Source organism: Cydia amplana, chromosome 1, assembly GCF_948474715.1.
Source record: "Cydia amplana chromosome 1, ilCydAmpl1.1, whole genome shotgun sequence".
Classification (NCBI taxonomy): domain Eukaryota; kingdom Metazoa; phylum Arthropoda; class Insecta; order Lepidoptera; family Tortricidae; genus Cydia; species Cydia amplana.
This window is the reverse complement of record NC_086069.1, coordinates 29,932,490-29,949,716: the sequence shown is the minus strand read 5'-3', so window position 1 is coordinate 29,949,716 and position 17,227 is coordinate 29,932,490. Positions and strand designations below refer to the sequence as shown.

Sequence of the window (17,227 nt, the reverse complement as noted above, 5' to 3'; positions counted from 1 at the left end):
GTTACGCGTGACGCTCAACCATCATTGTACGCTTCTAAAGTATGTACGTTCCTACCTTCTGTCTCAAAAGACATATTTTAGTATAATTTTCTTGGGCTGATAAGACACTTTGAAAGTAAACGAGTATCCAACTCTCTTTTCTAAAAAAAGGCATATCTCAATATACATTTCTTCGGTTGATACGGCTTTTTGTAAGTAAAAGTGTAGCCAGCGAACGAATAAGGTCACGAGGTCGACGGCTCACGTGATATTCTGTTTATATTTTATTAAGATATTAGAATATTCGACGCCGCAGCAGATAATATTTCGCAACGAGATTACGCCATGCTCACTTTTAGGGAAATTAATGTTGTATGAAATGAAATTGAAATTGAAATAAGTTAAAGAAAAACTTTAACATTCCTCGCACATGAGTCGTAGGTACTCACGATCTTTTGGGACGCCACTTTTAATAGGTGAATCTCTTGTCACCCAAAACACATGCAATTATTATTTGTCAAAATTAAAATTCACAATAAAATTAAATTTAAGACCTTTTTATAGGTCACTGGGCGACTAGAGAATATGAATAACTGTTTCCGTGTGTCCTTTTTTTGCCTTCGCATTCTTGGCAGCCATTTAATACGTCATTCTTAATTATTATCACAAACGTGTGTTAAACATTTTAAACCCATCACAATTGTGTATTTCGATTAATTTGACGAAAACTATATTGTTCCTATTGAAATACCTCGATGGCTACATGCCCAGCAAAAACGAAAATTAATAAAACTAAATCACAATAAACAGCTGGATTACGTCACTAGTATATAGTATATTTCAGCTCAAAAGTACTCTTATAAGTACAAGCTCTCTATATTTTATATATTTACCGCTGCAAGGCGACATGAGCAATCCCTTTCATCTCGCCGAGCAGAAAACACGAGAGCGATTTTTTTCCAATGTTTTGCGACTGAGGCAAATACATTCTTTGAACCAGCCTATCCGATCGTTAACGTGCTACTCGATTTTACAAACTTAAGCTTGCCATGCGAAAATAACTTCCCCAAAACTTGTAGTCTCTAAACCAACTGATTAAAGTGCATTTTGGAAAACAAGGTGTTTTAGGAACGGCATTGAAGTGTAGATTGGTCGGTATCTGTAGATATTTTTAATGGGCCGGTTTCTTAATAAGTAACCTTTTTGTTATAATTGAATTTTCTTCGTTGTCGATTGCAAGGCTTCCTTCATTTAATTCTGTCTGTAGGCAAATAAATATAAAATTTCGTGATGATAATCTGTTTTAGTTTAGATCAAATTTATTCTGACTCAGTTTTATTAAGTTCGACTATTTTGATCCACTGGATTGCGCCAGTAGATGGTGTATTTCGTGATTTATACCTAACGCTTTTTAGTGTTAATAAAATATTGTTAAAATGACAATTTCTTAAACTTGTTATTTCAGAAATGGTTATACTATTCAAGTTTATCTTTCATTAACATGTCCTTTTTGTTACAAATTCAAGGAGCAAAGTAACGCAACTAACAATAGTGCGGGGCTCAAATTTTTTGTTACTCAAACGTCGAAAAAATATACCTAGTATGATATACCCCCCTAATAAAACTTGTGCTCATTTACACGATATTCACGCCAGACGTAATAACAAAATGGACGAGGAAAATTACTAGACCAATTTCAATGCAATCAGGGCTTGTGTCCGCAAGTAAAGTAGTTTTAGATTGATATTATTACAGCGGTCTGGTTTGTACTATGCTATAATTTATTCTTACTATGCTATAATTATAGGTTTGCGGATTAGTATACAAATGTTTAGGAATTAAAATATACCGCTGCAGTAATATTAGTGCTGTCTAAATCTGAATGTCACCTTTACTCGCTTTATAAAATAAAATAAAAAACGATTTTAACGATGGTTCATTCTACAAAACAGTAAACAACTAGGTACCTTTTAAGCTAAGTAATACGATGTAGATAAAATCTATTGAAGCCTTAATAAGTATGCAACAAAAAGACAAAAACTATACAAGACCCGTACTACAAATAAAGTACGCGAACCAAGCATACTGCAATATTTTTTAACCTTTTTCGAAAATTCTTTGATGTCAAAAACAACCTGTTTGAAAATAACTTTTCTTTTATCCAAGAAAAAAGGTTTCTCGGGGGATAATGGGGAAAAAGGAGCCTGCAGCGAGATAGCATAGTTGTAATAAAAAAGTTGGGGTTTGAAGTTAATCTTCTCGTAAGCAGAAACAGTAAATAGGCGAGATGGAAAGTCGATAAAATTTATCCATTTGTCCTAGTTTTACCATAGACATAAGAAGTAGGTATATTTAGGGCGTTAATAGTTTATCATTAATTTATTTTTGTTTCTTGAAGTCCAGTGAGACTAGTATATATTATAGTATCGCGTACAGTGGTAACAAAACTGAAATATTGCTGTCACGTCTAGATATTAGAGCTACACATCTAAAGGTAATGTCGATCTCTTTTTCCAATTTTATGGTTCGTGTGACAAAGGCTGCATTTCATGATTTAAAGGTTTTTAAAAGCAGACTTTATGTTGTAAAAGAAAATCCATAGTCTGAATAATGTTTTTAAAATACATAGATGTTACAATTTATTAAATAGTATTTTAATTATGGGACAGTCTTACACAAACAACAACAACAATATAAATCCTAACATGATAATGTATGCTGCAAAAAAAAATTGAACACTATATAATTACATTAAATACCTACAGCGTTCAATAATTGCCTTCCTCTATTTCTAGGCCTTGTAACAAACTGATTTAGCTCATAAAGTGTTAACGGGCAACCTAACCCAAAAACGACGTAACTCGAAATTATCTACCACACACACATTTATATACCCACTTATATCCAAAGCCATTCAAAAATTAACTCTATCTTTTACTTATCAAAGCTCAAAATCGCTTTACCACTATTGCATTGACACTATCACCTTTTCATTTCAATTTGGACTGTGTTGTCCTAGTTTTAAGGTTGAAAGTTGGTTGGTGGCGTATTTAGGTAAAGCTAGCTCCACATGCGAGGGTTGGTAATTAAGTAAGGCGACTCGTTGATTGACGGCCGCTTGATTGCGCCCAATGGGATCCAGCGATGATCTTTACCCTAGCCTAGAGGCATATTCCAAATTTTGAATCTTAACTTAACCTTTTATTGAAAAGATACCAACGTGACAGGACAAGAGCCGGATTCAGATCTAGTAACTTGTTTTGATACTAAGTTGACGATCGTCTTGCATCTCACTCACGACTTCTTTTAGCATGCACAAACATACACGAATTTCAAGGTCATGTCAAAACTAATAATAGTTTGTTACATCTGAATCGGGCTCCTGCATTGCATCTCACTTGGTATTCATATTTTAAGATATATAGGTATTTAGTTAAGGATTTGATCTTATTATGGCATGAATTTAACGATCACTCATTCTGATTGGTGAGTGCGAACTGTACTGGGAGGCAAGCTGTCTAGCTCGCATTTTTTGGTGCATGCGAGATACATTGCGTGTCGTAGCAAGGTCCTATGTTAACAAAATCAGAAATTAATCATTTAAATAACAGGAAAATTGCAATATGTCCCCCACAGCTATTGGTGCGCGCAAGGAGTCGTGTTATGTCAAATAAAGATCGAATTGAGATTTAAAACGTCGAATAGGCTGTATTGCGTCATATGTACATATATACTAACGAACGTATGTAACGTATTCGTACGTGCAGCAACGTGAGGGGATTGAAAGGGTTTGATTAGTCGCGCTTTGAAAGTTAAGATACTGTTTCAATGCAAGTTGTTAATTATATTATCTTCATAATGTACCATTAGTAACTTCGGATACATACTTCGGATATATCTGTAGAATCAAAGTAGGTGATTTATGTAGCATGAAGCATTGCTGTTCATAAAACTCAGTAAAACTCTTAAATTAGAAGTGGCACATCGCTTTTAAAACTACTTAAATAATACTTATGAATATTTAGTTTAAAACATTAACTACATTACATGTTTTTTTACACTCTTTTTATAATACTCGTATAATGTAATTTCTTTATCTCGTTTTTATATGAAAACTGTGACCGAGCAACGATAGGTACTAACTATCTCTCTGTGTGCCAAGTTTTACCATCATCTAGAGGCCATCAACCAAAAGATCGAACCATACAAACTTGCACTTTTATAATTTAGTAAGATAAATCCTTTTCCTTTGCTCTACGACATTTGAAATGGACACACAAACTACAAAGGTGAACTTATCCCTTTCAGGGATCTCTTCCAGTAAACCTTTGAGCAATTTGTGTATGTTCAAGTGACAGCATCGTGCTTATGCGTGAGTGACCCGTTTTATATAACTTTTCTAAGATGGCATAATATAGTCGAGATATTTATTTATTTATTTAAACTTTATTGCACAATATAAGAAAGTACAAATGGCGGACTTAATACCATAAGGCATTCTCTACCAGTCAACCATTGGGCCAAACAATGGGGAGATTGGGACAGGTTCCGCCGTGGCGAGGTGTGCTAAGGATTCATGGCGTCAGCTGCGATAGGTAAATTCGCTGCCGGCCTAGCCAAGGTGACAATCGCTTGCGCTTCGCTATCGAATCGCTTTGTGTCTCTCTATCACTCTTCCATATTAGTGTGACAGTGACAGTTGCGTTTCGTTCGCTACGGAGCGTTAGCGATTTGCATGTTGTCTACGGGGCCAGATTCGAAGCCGTCCTTCACCACTGGAGGGCTTGGTCACTATTATATGACATATATGTCTGTGTCTCAAGTTTTGTTATTTAAATACTACTATTTTGTAGAATAAATCCTTTCTCTGCTTCGCTCCTGGACGCGTACATTCGAAATACTAAAGACTACAAACAACCAACATAGTCTAAATGTTCCAGTGACAACATCTTGCTTAATTAATGCAAGCCTTATTTCTGAACTTAAATTACCTCGCTACGTATCTCCGGGACTGAATTAAAGTAATCGTATTAGTTTGAAGACGGCGAGTTGTAGACGCTTAAAATTCTGTTTTCAAAAGGATCTTTGGATGTTTTATTAGCTAGTGGAATTGAGCGTTGCATCAAATAAGTAGTTTACTAAATTTAAAACTGAAACGTGTGTAGACCAAAGAAAAGTTGACTAAGGCCTTTAGTTCCCGAGGCCGAAATTTAGAGGCCTTATTCACTTTTAAAGTATATGACATTTATTTCGGTTTTTAATGTATATAGTAGCGTTTGTCCGTTTAATCAAATCGAATTAGTCACAAAAAATTCTATTTATTTGACAGTATGTTGTTGTTTTGAACGGAATCTGTCACAGGTATCTGAAAAACGCGTAACGTACAAATGAGTAAAGTATAGTGTTATTTTCTTACAGTCTCACAGAGGTTTGTTAGTAAATATCTTGACATATAGATGTGATAAAAACAATACGTCTACTTTTTCGTAGAGGTAAAAATTGTACTGGATAACCGTGAAGGGAATCGTTAGTTACTTCCTCTTTTTAAAAATATTTCACGTAATGGAGGTTTTAGGCTTCGAAGGGAAGTGAATGGCACTTAATTTCGTGTTAACGAGGATTTCATCTTACCGATATTCGAGTTATCGACTATTATCAAGGTTCCACTGTACGTATAATTAAATATATTCATTGTTGAAGGAGCAAACAAATGTACCTATATACTATATACCTACTAGCTTTATATTTGTTTCTTGGCACCAGTAACCAATCTGCCAACATTGACAGAATGTAATAAACTCTGAGACCTTATTTATCCTTACAGGACAAACTCCGTACGCCTGAGCTCAAAAGTTACCTTCGCATATTATATACGCTTGTATAACTTATTTCTGTCTAAAAAAGTTGCGAACAGTGTCAGACACCACCGAGAACCTCACATTATGCTGTATTAACTTTTCTGCCAACCTTTTTCACCCATTAGGGGATTTTAAGTCAGTTACTGTTCTTAGTAAGTGCTTACGAGACCCTTTCCAAATTTTAATTAGATGCGCGGTTGCTTTTTCGTTTGAGGAAAAATGGCGGTTTTCTGGAAGGTCCTGGGCGAAGTAGGTCAAGTGGAAAACCGCGTAATTGTGAAAAAGGAAGAAAAGGATACCTATAGGAAAATGTTACGATGAACTTTGTATTATTAGATAGTAAAAGTATGTACCTGCAGATGATTAGTTTCGAAAGTCCTCACAAAATTAATACAAAGATATGGACATAAAAGTAGTAAAATTGTGATATATAAGTTAAATGGTGATGTTTTAATAAAAGTATTTATACAATTTTCTTACGCGAATAAAAATTTCTATGTTTCCGTTTCAAAAGCATTAAATGATTTTATGCGTTTTAAAATATCCTATTTAAATAAATAGAAAGTGACCCAATAAATGATGGATTGTTGTCTTTATCTTCTTCTAATCAGTATTATGTGTTGTTAAAGTTTCTAATAAAAAAAATCTAATGCATATACTGTTACTGTCAGTACAGAGTATAATTGTTTCCATAGGCTATAATTAAGGAGCTCTAACTACGGTAATACGATTAAAATAATATGAAAGGAACCATAAATTATGTGTAAATTATAGAGCATACATAAATTTAGCGCAGGATGAAAAATAAAACTGAACGCTGTAAATTAGTTAGCAAGCAAAAAGAAGAAGGGCTGATTAAGAATGTCTGGCTCGCCCGCGCTGTAAAAGATGTCTAGGATGCCTAGACCAACAGTGTTAGGATGAAAATACTATATACACGTAAACATTCAGTAAGAAAACACAAGGTTATTCAATATAAGTAAGTTCCTAAACGAACACATAAATAATTTAATGTATTTTAGTATTTACTTATCTATTTAAGCATGTATATCGTCAAAATTAAAACTATTTAAACGGATTATATCTTGTTTTATTAATTTAGAATACATCCCATACCTACAAATTTTACATGGATAACTCTCGCGTTAAACATAATATTATTATGTATGTAGGTCCCTATGCATGTTGGCGTTTTCTCCCAACGATTGTCATCTTGCCTAGACCCCCAACAGCCACACGAGTGATTAACATGCTCCACATTGCTCCACGCATCCCGAAAGCCGAGCGTGCCCGATCGTTCAAGTGTCATTTTTGCGTGAAGATTCACCTTTACAACCACCGTCGAGGGACGAGACGTAAAAGGGATGATTTACTTTACAACGTGCCGGGTCCGTAACGAGCCCGAACCGGAGAAGTGTCTTAAGTGTTACCCCCAACCTCACATGCGAGGACAAAACACTTCACAGCAAAAAAGACAGGTTTGTATCTCCAATGTAAGTTTGACAGCCGTGCAAGTTATTTACGCTTTCACTGCCCGCGCGAGCTACGCGCTACGAGCGTAGCAGATAACAAGGCTTTTCCCATTTTTAGCGAAAAATCGCCTATGAACGGAGAATAGGCCTAGCGGGTTGCTGGCAGTGAATGTGTTAAGTGTTACCACAGCCTCACAAGCAATTTGATGTAAAAAAAAGAAGGTTTTGGAAAAAAACTTAATAAAAGCTCCATCCATAGATCATAAAAAACAATTTTCATGGAAAGTATTAATTTTAATGAGTCATGGCAAAAGCCGAGATAACGCGAGGAAGATGATGATTTTCTTAAATTCGTAACCGACAACGTGAGTTTCCCGATATGTAGTGAAAATATTTCGTAGCGGAGACAATGTACAGCTACTAGCACTGAACAATTGCATGCAAAGCTTAACCGTAGCAGAGTTTTTAAAATTTCCTTAATTTGACTCGTTTGATAAATGGGAGTTTTTTTTTGTTGTCCCAAACACTTTTTTTTCGAAATTAAGATTTTTTATGTTATTTCTACTCAGAATCACGAGCTCTTTCACGGTAGTACTATTAGTTATTCTGTGCTCTTTCTATCCTAATAGGAGAAAAAAAGTGTCCTAACTTTTTTTTTCCATTCCGTCACCATTTTTCATAGACTTTGTATGGCGGTCGCGTAATGGAAAGATCGAAAAATGTATGGAAATTTTGGGACACTTTTTTTCTCCTATTAGGATAGAAAGAGCTCGTGATTCTGAGTAGAAATAACATAAAAAATCCCAAACTTGAAAAAAAAAGTGTTTGGGACAACAAAAAAAAACGCCCACCTATTCTACAACTCGTTTGTTATAATTTGCATCCACAGCTACAAACTCCGTCGCGATCATATCGCAATTTCAGCCATATCCGTGTTACGTATTCACAATGTTTTGCGTCGCAGATTTGAACTGCGACGTTGCGTCATTATAATTACGTCACTCCGCCATTCAAGCGGCCAATCATCACGCAAGCTGACTAAAAATATCCTGTAGAATAAATTTCGGTTGATGTTGATTTGTTTTTCTTTTAGAATGATTTATAATGTAAGAGGATAGTGGACGACCGTTTCTCCATTAAAAATTTCCTCTCTGGTTTTTGTCATAATGTTAAATATTTTTACAGAATGTATAGTATACCATAGCTATGCCCCTTTTTAAGACTTTTTTTCTATTGTTTAATTAATTATTATAAGAATTACGTAGGATTTAGGAGCAATATCACATTTGTATGGTCACGTGACTTCGTCTTAGGGATACTGTACCTCATAACTCATTGGCTATACATACTCAAGAGTTGGTGAGGCTTTGCCGGCTATGTTGTCACGTATCCACGTGCCTCTGTCGCGTGCAGCGCGCAGGCGCCGCCGCGAGGCTGTACTGTGTTGTCACGTCACCTCAGTCCTCTGCCAACCGGCGACCAGTCGCGCGCGTCGCCCCGCGACACACGTAAACAAATAACGACTATGACATACACTTTATGACGAAAATAACATAATCGGTGTGTTTTGTTCCAATTTTGATGTCTATAATTTAAAGTGAACATTTAAAAGTGTCTTTTTAGTGCCATAAAGTGATAGCGCTTGCAGTACAAAGTTTTTCTTATCGCCTTCTCGCCTGTAATTAGTGATATATAGTTAATTATAGCGAAATTATAAATACAGCTTAATGTGTATAGTTGCGCTAGTATAACTAGGTGTAAGTGAAGAATACGTATCCAGTATTTAAGGTTAAGTGACAGTGTCTAAATGTCGCTCATTTGTAGAGGTGAGAATTACTACTTTTGCTTGCACGGTGGAGGTGTTAGTGTTGGAAAGTGGACAAAAACTCTCAAAATAATACAGCAAAAATAAAAAAAAATACATTATATAAAAAATAAATACACATCAGAGGACATTTTTTACACAAACTGACTTAAGTCCCACGTAAAGTTCAATAGGCTTGTGTTGTAGTAGGAATATGAATTGACGATATATTTAGGTAGGTAACGTATGTAAAAATGCAAAAAATAACATTTGGCCATAAATATACCTACTAACATCTATTACTTTGTTTTGTCTTTTTCTGCAAACTTGTTTACGTAGTTATAATAAAGTAACATTAATATCAATAATAGGTATCATACAATATTCTACGCGGAATCTGAACTCAGAACCCGCAGTTTTGTAGCCAAGGTCACTAGGTTAAAACTGTCGTCAAACTAAACTTTTATCCTTTATTTAACCTTTTTTGTTGTGAGCCCTAATTGATATATAAGTAAAATAAAAACGGCCGAAGAAGATAATTTTAAAATAAAAAAAAGTGCTAGAATATACATTTCATAATTATTTGAAGCTATCAAATACAATTTAGCGTAATGAAAACATCTCTGAAGCAAATTAATGTCGTCTGAATTCTGAATAAAAAGCGCTTCTTTATAGAACTGTTACTCCCATTATATTTCTTTCTGACATCTTACGTCAAATTTTCATAAAACAAAATAACAATAATTCCTGAAGAAATCCTGTCTGTTCCATTTAAAAATGTCAAAATGTTGGCGCTTAAAATGTAGGTATTAAAGCAATTTTTTAATAACATAGGAACGAAGCCACGTGAATTATTCGAGAAACAAGAAAGTACCAAGTAAAAAGCTATTTCAATTGAAAAATACCTTGGAATTGTTTCTGTCCGACAGGCGCTGACTGGCGGAGATTCCTTTAGGCGTTTATCTTGCCGTTTGCGTTTTATGTTACTAAAACCGGGAGAAATGCGACCATTTTAATTTACATGTCCGTATATTTTTAAAGGCTGTTTCTCTATGTAACATGTGAAATAAAATATAAAAGAATTTTATAAAAATGTGTAATGGAAATAAACCCGAACACTAAAACTAAGAGACATTTTAGCTTAGCCACGTGATTTGATTAAAATACTGTGGGAAATAAATACATAATATTAAGAGTTAAAATGTTCAGTTGGGAATTTGAGAGTCTGAGTATTTATAATAGCAATTTAAAGCAATTTTTAGATCCTGCATAATAATGCGCTCACGTCGAATCATGCTATCATCTAGATTTTTACAAAAAGTTTAGAGTGTTATAATTAAATAATATAGCATAAAATTGGATGTGATTCAAGTAGGTAATATTAAGAAACGCTCGGTTATTAACCAGTAAATAGTTCACGGAGCACTTAATCTTTCCCAGAGTTCGAGTATATATAAAATTCTTCCTAGTGCAGTAATAACAAATCTCAGTGCCGGCTAGGCGCAATGCCAATACAAAAATGTACAGCGATATTTCGGCAACTCTTTACGCGATTATTTCTCGCAAGTGACTCCGCTAATAGTTGTCGAGTACGTCTGCTGGGGACTGCCAAGAAACTTGGAAATTATTTCATTTTGATCGTTTTTTGCTATTTATAGCACAGTGTGCATGTGCGTTTATAACAAGAGTTACTTAGTTTTAGAGAATCTTTAGTTTGACTCCAAAAATTGAATGCTGCAGACTCCTGCAGCATTAAATTTTTCAAGTGTTTTTTAGATTCAAATTGATATACGAAGTCAATAGTATTCTTTCAAGACAATATTTGAAATAAGAAAAGTAAAAACATTTAACCTCTTTCTTTCTATAATTCTTCATTTAAAAATATCTAATATCATTTTTGTACTTGAATATGTATGCACTTATTTATTGCCATATGTATTGTGTGTACTTTACATTGTACACGTACGAGTAAAAGCATTGCTTACTTTTAAGGATAGGTCGATATGTATATTGTTTCCAAATATTTACTATTGTTATTAATTAAAATACAATTCGTTTAATTTAATAGGATAACAATCCATTGTAATCATCTAAGGCCTTTTTACCTTGAATCTATGGGCAAACTTAACCATACGAGATATCATTAGTGTTATGACCTATAACTAGGTGGAGTAATCCGATAATTGATGTTGTTAATTAATCAAGCAAGTTAGTTAACACAAGTGTCCTACGTATTGATAGATTATTGGACAAGTAACGACACTTATGTACATGATTTAGGTACACGGTACAGCCGGAATCTATGTCTAATAGTAGATAGAGAACTTATGTAGAACAACTAACTGCAACCCTGTGATAAATATATACATTTTAATAAATATTACATATACAAATCGATCTGGTCACACGGTAAGCTCAAAGCTTATATTATGGGTACTAGATAATGACATAATATACGAGTATATAGCTATATTAGCTATTTCTATGTACATAGAAATTATCTCTGATGTCTGATAGTTGAGATATACTCGTATCACTATTGTTTGAGCTGTGCTACTAGTGCTATCGTTTTTGTAAAGTTATGATAGAATAGTAAGTAGTACAATATCGGTTTTGTAAAGTTATTATAGAACAGTAAGTTATTATAGAAATGTCATACTTATTACGCGTAGTCTCAGTCGCTATTATTAATGCAACTTGGACCAAGTGATTTCGCTATATTTTGAGCTCAAAAATATAATCACAATATTTTAAATTATAACAAAATTTAACTGCCTCATATTATATTTCTGTAGTTTTTTTATTAAAAGCTTGACCAAAATACAACCAAAACAAATATAAATATTTTTTTCAGCACCTTTTCACTGGCACCTCCATCGGCATCGTAAAAACGGCTTATTTGAATACATTTAATTCGCGAATAAGGGTGATATTCGTTCGCAGAGCTCAGCGGCCCCCTGATGTCGGAGCCACTCGTCAGTCTGTACAAATCCCCTGTATCAGGTACGTTATCTAGTTATACACGTATATACATGTATAGTAGTAGATCATAATAAATACGAAAACTTGGTGAGTTAGATAAGGTTATTATTTTGCCTCACTGGTTATTTTTTTACTTCAGTCGTCAGTCTGCACAAATATCCCCTGTAGGTAACGGTATTATACACCTAAGTACGGCTACCATGGCACTGACATAAACGCCATCGAGAACGTAATTTACTTTCTATACATCTCGCTCTTACTCGCATATTAGTGCGAACGAGATGTATAGAAAGTAAATTACGTTCTCGATAGCGTATATGTTTTCGCGTAGCGTTTTGACAGTGTCAGTGACTCATGGTACGGGATCTGGTCAATGTGACTAATTCCGTCATTCCGTCCACGAGCGTAGGTATATTTCTTTGATTTTCAATCGTAGAAAAAAAAACACCATCTGCTTTTGATTGCTGAAACTAAAAGCAATCGTTGCTTTGTCGATGAAATTATCAATTTTGTTCATTGTTCAAGAAAAACGCTAGTAGACGGAATAGTTCCTATGACGGAATTAGCCACACTGAGCTTACTTATAGTAGTGTATGAATGAACATCATAGATAGACAACAAACATTAAACTTTGACGGGTAGCTGCAATTTCTTTGTCTACCCCGAACATTTTTATTAACTAATTTCGGGTAGTTTAGTGGTGTTTTATTAATATCTCCGTTGACATTTGTTGGGACGTCAGTTTTTCCGTGACCACAGCTGATGCAACTCAGCTGAAGCGTCGGAATTAAAGGTAAAAACAATGAAATTATATCGCGGTAGACCCGTTTGTGTAATTAAATATGTGTACAAAACGCGAGAGTTTAAAGTGTTACATCATAGATAGATACGAACTTTGGTTGGATAATGTTATTTATTTTGCCTACGTACCTAACTACTTTAGTGATTATCATGATATCCTGGAGAGTACCGCTTGAACGTTATTATTAAATGACCTTGGCAATTAAGGGTTTGACCTCGGAAAGCGATATAATAACCTAGAAACTCATATACACCTTCATTATTATATGGGGTTCTAGAGGTTTTTTGAAAAGTCACAGAAAATCTCGTGTGCGCGATGGAAGTTATTCAAGGTCAACTATCATATAAAATTGATGAAACTTTTATATTATATTTTTTTGCCTACCTACGTTCTACTAAATATTTAGTTCAGCGTTTGGAGTATATGTCTTGAACGTCCATTGTCTACGGTAATTTCTCACCGTCAGGTGATTCATTGTTTGCCTCCTTTTATAATAAAAAAATAACATTACGTTGGTAAGAATTTATTATATTTTTGGAACAGTGTTTTAAAAGAGTTATATTATATTTGCATCAAGAAAATTATTAATATTTATAGCCTGAATGCCTTGCTGCGCTTTTCCATATTCAAGTTTTTTATTCTAAGTGATGATTGATTGTCACGCGAGAAAGTGCTGTAACGTTGTTTATGTTATGTTATAAAATTATTTTGCGTTCCAGATATTATTTTAAATATTGTTATTTACTTTAACGGGACTTAATTGGGTATACTTAAACTTTATAGCTCAATAAGGTTTATTTTGTCTACTTAGACAAATACATAAAGTAAATAAAGTTAATTTTTATTTCAGTACATATTTGATATTGAGCATAAGTAAGTATTAAACGTAAAGGATGAGCAGGTACTCGAATAACATAAACCAAGAGTAAATTATACATGGTTCCTACACTAGACAGTGCCTGTCCCGTAGGTAGCTGACACAGTTACGAGTATTTAAACGACATGTAGCGCGTAGTTAACACATAATATACAAACCCAGGAAAAAAATTTGGGAAATAGTTTTTTTTTGTTATTTGAGAAATAATGACCCAGCCCCTCCAATCGCTGAACCGGCGTCTTCAGCTCAAGCGGTTATAGCCCTGAACCTCTAAACTATCCGGTAATGGTGGTACCCGTCCAAAATTCTAGAGTTCCAGGACAGAAGCCACGTCAAGCTGAACACGCCGATTCGAATCCGGCCTCCGCCACTAAAAGTCTTGGTCACATAATACATGACATCTATCAGTCTATTAATGCCCTTATCACGTTTCAAATCTAGGACTACTTATCGGCACAGACAGAGACTACCGTCTAGACAGGTCGTCAATCAAACAGATTTGAAAGTTCGCATGTCGCTCCAGGTGTATCGTCCTGTAAATAAAGTATAAGCCGTCGTCATTACGGGCCGCGGCTAAAAATAACTTCGACGTACGAGTAGGCTTCGTAAATAAATAAATCGGCTCAGAGTGACATTAGACTCTGGCAGGTAGCAGGTATAACCTAAATTATTATCTGGGCGTCTATTAGACTAAACCAAGTGCATTAAGCATTATGCAAATGACCATTCATTAATAGTAGTTTATGTGACTGTAACATTATGAAAAGCATTAAAATACAAGTGTGGGTTGGGTGTGTGGGTGTTAATAATGATTAAATCGATGTCGATGCTATTATTACGCAATAATATCTGGCATTTTCATAGTATCAAATTTGCTATAACGCATCAGTTTATCTTTATTCTGGCCGTAATTTGCAGTTTTTTAACGCATAATAGAGAGTTGTATGATAATAATAATATATATTATGTGTGTAGATAAAAAGATATGAAAAAACAAAACCCTTTCAAAATAAAATAAAAGTAGTCACATCTAAATAAATGAACAAACTTTCAAACATAATCCCACCTACGCCTAATACAACTAAACTGTAACTAAATACATTAAAAAATCCCCTTCATTATCCCATTTAAGATAAAATTTTAATGAGCGTCTAAAAAAACTTTTTAAAAAACCATCTTTTCAAAAACACGGCTCGGAATCACAGAACCGCAACATAAAATCTCTTATTACTGGGATGTCGCCTCGCGTCGTTAAGGAAATGAGTTACACACACATATACACTTATATTATACACATACGTGAGCATGTGCGCGCATCGTATTCAATTCCTGCTTTTTTAATTATATGGATAAATCCGAGCACGGTCTTTAAAACGTTTTTTAAAGAGTTCTCTCTTTTGTGCAGACATCTTTGTCTTGTTTAATATGTAGTTTAATGGAATTCTGCAACGGAAATCTCGAAGAAAGTGGCCTTAAGCTAGAAATACGCAACGCATTGTTTACTGCAATTCTAAATATACAAAACAGTCCAGTGAAATAGTTATTTATGATACAAATGTGGAAAGTAGTGTCGGTTTCTTCAACCAAACACGTCACTTGTGACACTGAGAGATCAGATCCATAACTAATCCAGATCTCATTCACAACCTGTTATTAATATAAAAATACGCGGGTTGGCCTCATTCATACTCGTAATTATATCGGACAAGTCTACCGGCCATACTCGAACTTTAAGATACGTCAAATACTAGAGATTGAAACGATATGGAATGGATATGTCAGTGTCAAAAGTGACGTTTCTTCAAACAAACGCGTCACTTTTGACACTTGTTTGACAATGACATACTTATCCAATCCATATCGTTTCAATCTCTAGTATTTGACGTATCTTAAAGTTCGAATACAGCCGTACGAATGTTGTTTTACGAACGAAATGAGAACTTTGCTACGGGCTACGGCGTAGCACATGTAGAAGCGTCGCGTCGGTAGTGTATGGTCTTACGCCAAAAAAAATGGACAGGCCAATTCTAACATGATTCAAATATCATTCTGATGTCAGTGTACGTTCGAATTGGCCTCATATTCGTTGCTATGATATTTATTATAGTATTGATGTTAATAACTACATAATATACATATTTAAAAATCTTTCATAAAATTTCCATCGCAAAATCCGTACACATCAATAAAAGCTCGCAACAGCTGGCAAGGAACGCGAGTATTATAAAATAAACACGAAAAAGCTTCAACACGCTCGTATAGAGCGCTGCATCCTGGACTGCGTCGCATAGACACCGCATTATACATAATACATACGCTACAATGTACATACAGAAAAAAAAAGAATCTTTGTAAAATTTACATAAATTTAAAAATACCTAATGAAATAGAATTGCACTATTAAATTTGGTCCTCACCCAGCTTGGTGTCACAGAATGAGCCATATCACAAAATGAGCTTTTTGCTTGTAAAATACTAAGCTACAAGGTACTCCGTTGTATTTAAAATCATTTAGTTTTATAAGATCTCTTAGTTAACTCATTTTTAATGATATTTCCGTGTTAGCATATACATATATAGGTTTTTACCTATACGTAAAGTTCAAAAGGTAGGAGTTTCATGTCAGTGTTTACTACTAGTTTACAAAAAGCATATTATAAGTTATTTGATTTTGACAATTAATTATGCAAAATCTAATTTCCTTTTTGTATACTCAGTTTCATCCAGAGACGTACCTCATGGCTCAAAAATCTCAGGTGCTGGTTCAAGATGAGCACCAAATCGCTGTTTAGAGCTGCAGCGTCAAAAGTGAAAATAGCCCTAATGATAGCCAACCTCCGGCAGGAGACGGTACCATAAGAAGAAGATGTTCAGTTTGGAAGAGCCAATTCGCGGCGAACGCAAGTCGTCCATAATATGCTCCGTAGAGCAAGTGGTCTGTGCCTGCATCTCATTTGATGGTCCACGCGGCGGCTCATCAATCACATGCCTTCAATTTATTACAAAATGCCTAAACTAGTTTGGAAAATGGCCACTTTTAAAATATACGACGTCGGAGAGCTTTGGATGGGTGGAGGTGACTGTGGTGTTTTGTAATATGACAGTGTAATGGAATTATACCTATGGCGGTCAGCAAAATATTATCATGGCGTGACGATAGTTTGATATTCGTTATCTCACATCATAACTAAGTGTTTATGTATACGTTGAGTGACCGTCATTCTACATCCTTAATCTACGCTGTACAAACATAATCTGACTTGGATCTGCGCGTGTATTAACGAATATCAAACTATCGTCACACGCAGATAATATTTTTCTGACCGTCATAATACCTAAAGGTGATATTCGGATGACGACTGCAACAGAAATACTTCTAGATTTAGATGGAAAAGCTCTAGATGGTTGGCAGTCCTCAACTGCGTTTCTCCAGAAACTTCCTGCCTCGCACAG

At 34.8% G+C, this 17,227-nt stretch overlaps 1 protein-coding gene across 6 annotated transcripts in view; it reads left to right on the top strand.

Moving 5' to 3' along the window:
• Positions 1 to 17,227, top strand: part of LOC134652179 (CUGBP Elav-like family member 4) — an 849,854-nt gene that overhangs the window by 54,061 nt on the left and 778,566 nt on the right. For 5 of the 6 annotated variants that reach the window (XM_063507400.1, XM_063507387.1, XM_063507360.1 and 2 more), the window contains exons 1-2: positions 8,682 to 9,135; positions 12,057 to 12,116. The exons of the other annotated variant lie outside the window; for it this stretch is intronic. In XM_063507400.1, the coding sequence (XP_063363470.1) occupies positions 9,117 to 9,135; positions 12,057 to 12,116 (79 nt within the window). In that variant the 5' untranslated portion in view covers positions 8,682 to 9,116. Of the gene's footprint in view, positions 1 to 8,681; positions 9,136 to 12,056; positions 12,117 to 17,227 lie in introns of those variants that run through there. 6 annotated transcript variants of the gene reach the window in all.